Raw genomic sequence first — 4,991 nt, 5'->3', positions numbered from 1 at the left:
GGCCCAGAGTGCGCATGTTCCAAAGTGTGCAGCACTGGCACCAGAGAGTGTGCAACTTCTGAACAAACTATATCTGTAAACATAATGCACAAAATTATTATTATTATTATTATTATTTTTTGGAGGGTGGGGGTGGGGGTGGGGGGGGTCAAAACGTGGGCACACGCACGCTTTTTGAAATGGAGGAAGCACCTCTTTGCCCCTCTGTCACAGCCTAGCAGTTGTTATTAGCTGGTTAATACACACAATTATAATGTAAAGACTCATTAAAATCATTAACACCTCCAACTTCATGTTTTTTGGCAACATTATTTCTTTCTAAGTATCAACCCTGGGTTACTTGAATGAAGTTTAAGATTATTTAATAAATGTATTTCCAAACAAATTAACTTTTTTGCAAAACGAAATTTATTCTTGTTTAAAACAAACTGTGTAAAAATATCACACTTCAATTACACAATACTTGCCAAAAATGTACAATGTTTTATTACTGAAATAAACACACACTGCATATTATTATAAATGTATGACTTTGCTCTCTGTGTCTTTTAATACAAAGTTCAAATCAAAACTTTAAAAAATGTTTTGATTTGTCAAACTAATGAAAAAAAAAACATGGATGTGTTTGACACAAATACATTATTAGCCTATTTTAAACATGTGATCATTCATAACCTGTTCATTAAGTCATTATCCTGAGACGCCCTAAACAGTGACTGAAACGAATCACTTCATGGAAAAATACAAGGACAGTTCGTGGTCAAAAGTCTGATTCACACCGAAAAAAATGAACATAAATATATCTTTTTAAACAGCATGAATATAGGCACAAATAGTGTTATTATGTCCATCATTCAGCTGCGTGCTATCAAATAAACATACAAAAATAATCCTACCTTCAAAGAGGGGGCGTTTTTTGTTTTTGTTGCTGTTTCTTTTTTTATATAGTTTCTTGAAAAGTTTGTAGTTAAGACATTTAACAGCCGCTAGTGCCGCTGACCACTCTGCTCGGAAAGTTTTCAGCCGCGTGTAAAACAGTTCCGGGATGGACGGTCTGCGGCTGGCTGGCCGCTGGAGGCCCCAAAGAAGACGGTAAGACCGGGACAAGGACCGGAGAAGTCCTGGAGGGGCTAAGTGACCCTCCTATGATACTCTCTATGGAGAAGGGAGACCTCTGCACCGGGGAGCTGGACTTCTGCACCGGGGCTGCAGCCTGCACGCTGGCTGAGCCCAGGCTGGAGCTGAGCTGGGGATAAAACCTACTCCTGGCTAAGTCCGTGGTGGTGGGCATCAAAGACGGTGCAGGGATAATGGTTCCCGTGTGTGAGTGTGAATGCCTGGAGTGCTGCTGTTGCTGCTGCTGCTGCTGCTGCTGCTGAAAAGCATAGAGCGCAGAGTGTGTGTGGTAGGACTGGAGCTGGATGCCGTATCCTCCGCAGCCGTACGGTCCGTACCCATACGCAGCAGCGGCGGGGATAAAAGTGTTGTGTTCCCGCAGCAAATCCTGCGTCTGCTGCCGCTTGAATCGTTTCCTTCGCCTCAGAAAACTCCCGTTGTCAAACATATCAGCCGACTCCGGGTCCAAGGTCCAGTAGTTGCCCTTCCCAGGATTCCCGGGCTCCCTCGGTATCTTGACGAAGCAGTCATTGAGGGATAAGTTGTGTCTGATGGAGTTCTGCCAGGCCGGGAACTTCTCTCTGTAGTACGGGAAGCGGTTGCTGATGAAGTCGCAGATCTCGCTGAGAGTGAGCCTCTTCTTGGGGCTCTGCAGGATGGCCATGGTGATTAAGGCGATGTAGGAGTAAGGGGGCTTCACCAGGCTGTTCTTGCCCGCCGGCTTGTAGGTATCCCTTGTGGAGGTGGAGCTGTCCAGGCACGGAGGAGGAGAGCCGGCCAGGAGGATCCCGTCGTGCATCTGCGCCACCTCGTCTACGTAGGAGCGCGTCTGGTTGTCCCCATCCTCCCCTTCGCCGACCACGTCTATATCGGTCTCTTCCGAAAGGATGGAGGCATCCGACATCTCTGAGCTCAGAGTCATGGCTCACACACGCCTGTGCCCTCCGACGCCAGATGAGGAAGACGATGAGATGCACAAGCTGCCCTGCCCTCCCTCTTCAAAAACTCATATGAGGAGGGGGAGAGGAGAGGAGCACGTGTCGCCGCCGGTGAGAGATGCCCCCCTGTTTTCTCGCTATTTCCATATGTTTTCAGGTTTTATTGTCGCCGACTGACGAACGATCCCCTTCGATGCCAGGCAGAGAAATGTTCCGGGAAACCTGCAAAAGGGCCAAACCTGAATCACAGAGGGGGTGGATCTTCGCTCGTTATTTATACCACTGCCCTGGTCACATGGTGAGGAAACGTCACCGAGGCAAACGAAGAGAGAGAGAGGGAGAAAAATTAAATAACAAAAAAAGGGCTTTGAAAATTAACTATGAGTGTTTTAAAAAAAAGAGTTTGGTGTGGCCTACATCCTTTTTAGTGGTCATTCCTGGTGGCCTGCAGTCCACATATGACTAATCTGAAGCGTTTATTCCAACCCAGTGTTTTGCGCAAAAATAGATTCTGGAATAATAATAAAAAAAAAAGCTCTCTAGGAAAGTGTAATTACTGGTGTGGTTATTTCTGAGATCGAAGCAGATATATTGAAATTTTTTCTTATTTATTTAAGTTTAGTTATCAGTGTGATACATTCAGAGAGTACGTGCAGATTTCAGATTTTTTTAATTCGAAGAAACAACATCTCAAAATATGGGATAAAGCAAACGAGGTTATGGCCAAAATAGGCTAATATACACTGTAAAGAATACCTATGATATTTAATATGAATGCCTTCTGATGCAGTGCCGGAGAGTGGTGCACCACATCCAGGCAGCTCAGTTTGCGTGATCCGGTAGTTATCTAGATTATCCGCGAGCCATTTGTAATGGAAAAGAGTCAGCTGTTAACTCGAATCAGTCACGGGTCACGCAGAGCATGCAAGCCCCAGATATAAGGCCTGTGCCGTGCGTCTGGAGCATGGTGCTGCTGAGTGGAAATTTCTATTCATTTTCCTTTACTTTAATTTTTTAATATGTTTTTTCTTGTTTAACAAAGAAAAATTTGGTAACAAAAAAAAAAAAAAAAACATTAAAGAAAAAAAGTGTCTGCCCACTTGCAAGTCTCGAGTGAAAATTGCATTGTAATGTGTATAAGCCTATTATTAAACATGACAATATATAATATATATCTCCCCCAAGTGTCTGGGTGGTATATTAAAATTGCTCCTAAAATAAAAATGTGAAGTTCATACATTCATGTTTGCTGATTTTGATTTTTGTCTTCATGGGTCCTGTGTCATTATCAAATAGAGTAAGAGTGACTAAAGTATGAATACATATAATCTTCCACTCCGTTTTACCTCTAGATGACCATATTGCTGTCGTTCAGCTTTGCCTTTAAATGTGACTGTTTCTTAGATGCTAAACTGATAATTAGTTTGTCACTCTTTTCCATTTTTGAAGAAACGATGCTATGTTTTTTTTTTTTCTTTTGCTAAATCAAACAAAAATCAAACAAAGGAAGCACATTTAACAGACTATTACACTCTGTTGAAATTAATCAAATTATTAAAGTAAAACAACTTTCCCAAATATTTTACTTCTCATCTTTTGTGTCAGAAAAAAATAATTTATCAGGCAGTTTTTAAAAAAGCAGCTGATCTAAAAGCAAATTAGACTTAAAATAAAAGTCTATAACTATACTTATCACAACTTTATTTCAAACTGTCAGATGTATTCAGGTGCTGTGTAACTTTTCAGTGGTTTCCATTTGACCAGCGCCATCTAGTGGTGGACGTCTCTCACAATTAACAAAACACTTCTGGCTCATAAAAGCAGTTGCAGCTGGAAGGTCTCACATCCAGAAATGTACAGATAACTCACCTTAGAAGTAATATTTTATAGAATTTATAAACTAAAACCTACTTTATCTGACTTATCTTTTTGGCATAAAGCTTTAAACTACAGCTAATACCAGCCTATAAATAATAATTTATTTATAGACAATACACGCGTCAGTGTGCTACTGTAAAATTAGGAATTTCGTAATATCATCAAACAAATAGACTTAATGTTTTTCTTAATTTTTTCCTACACTGGTGTAATTTGTCTTGTTAATAACCGATTGGATGCTATATTTTATCTGTTATTAATTAGTTCTGCCTCTTCACAGATTGAAATGGCAGACTAGTCTGAAGACCCACCATAGGTACGTATAATAAACGTAATATTGATAATTGGCTTTTAATTCAAAGACAAAAAATATATAGAAAGAGAAGAGAAAGTTAGACACACATTCGCCACCTATAGGCGTATTACTTAGTTGCCTACAGTTTTTTATTAGGTATTTCAGTTATTGTTCATAAATGTAAACAAGGAGGAAAGCAAGACTCGTTCATGCTGAGACTTTTTTTAAACGAATAGTTTTTCCTGATCAGTTTTAGCCATTGGACATAATTAATATTAACCTTAAAATAATATAACCAGACCCTACTGATTGCCCTATTGGTTAGTTTAGTATGTCATCAGTGATGTAGATTAAAACTCACCATGTAACAAAAGATATTCAAACCTTTTAAAAAGCATACCATGTCCTCAGTTAGAGAACTAGTGTGGGCTACGTAAAATAGTTATACACAGCCCTGCATTAGTCCTCCCTATCTTATTCCTCACATCTGTATTTAAAACCATGAATGGAGATTGACTAACATTTGTAAATCCAAAAATGTTTAGTCTTGAACGAGTTATTATAAATGTTTAAAATCTGCCCAAAATTAAAATCAAGTGTATTTCAGTTTCATAAAGTCAAGACTACAGAGGCAAAAAGATTATTGTAGCCGTACATGGACCTCTATTCAAATGTGTGTGATTGTTCTGACCATCAGAGAAAAAATATGCATTATAGGTTATTATGAATGAACACTGGGCTTTTCTTACTTACGTCTTCTCACG

The 4,991-nt window shown here is 39.8% G+C and overlaps 1 protein-coding gene across 1 annotated transcript; it reads right to left on the bottom strand.

The window, feature by feature from the left end:
- Positions 1-395: 395 nt before the first annotated feature.
- On the bottom strand, positions 396-3,461 carry foxd1 (forkhead box D1). Its single transcript, XM_056402757.1, has one exon. It carries the CDS (start codon positions 2,036-2,038, stop codon positions 977-979), a length of 1,062 nt encoding a protein of 353 aa, XP_056258732.1. The 5' UTR covers positions 2,039-3,461; the 3' UTR covers positions 396-976.
- Between the last annotated feature and the right edge of the window lie 1,530 nt (positions 3,462-4,991).

Source organism: Seriola aureovittata, chromosome 18 (assembly GCF_021018895.1).
Source record: "Seriola aureovittata isolate HTS-2021-v1 ecotype China chromosome 18, ASM2101889v1, whole genome shotgun sequence".
Lineage (NCBI taxonomy): Eukaryota > Metazoa > Chordata > Actinopteri > Carangiformes > Carangidae > Seriola > Seriola aureovittata.
The sequence above is the reverse complement of the archived record's forward strand: the minus strand, read 5'-3'. Positions and strand labels throughout refer to the sequence as shown.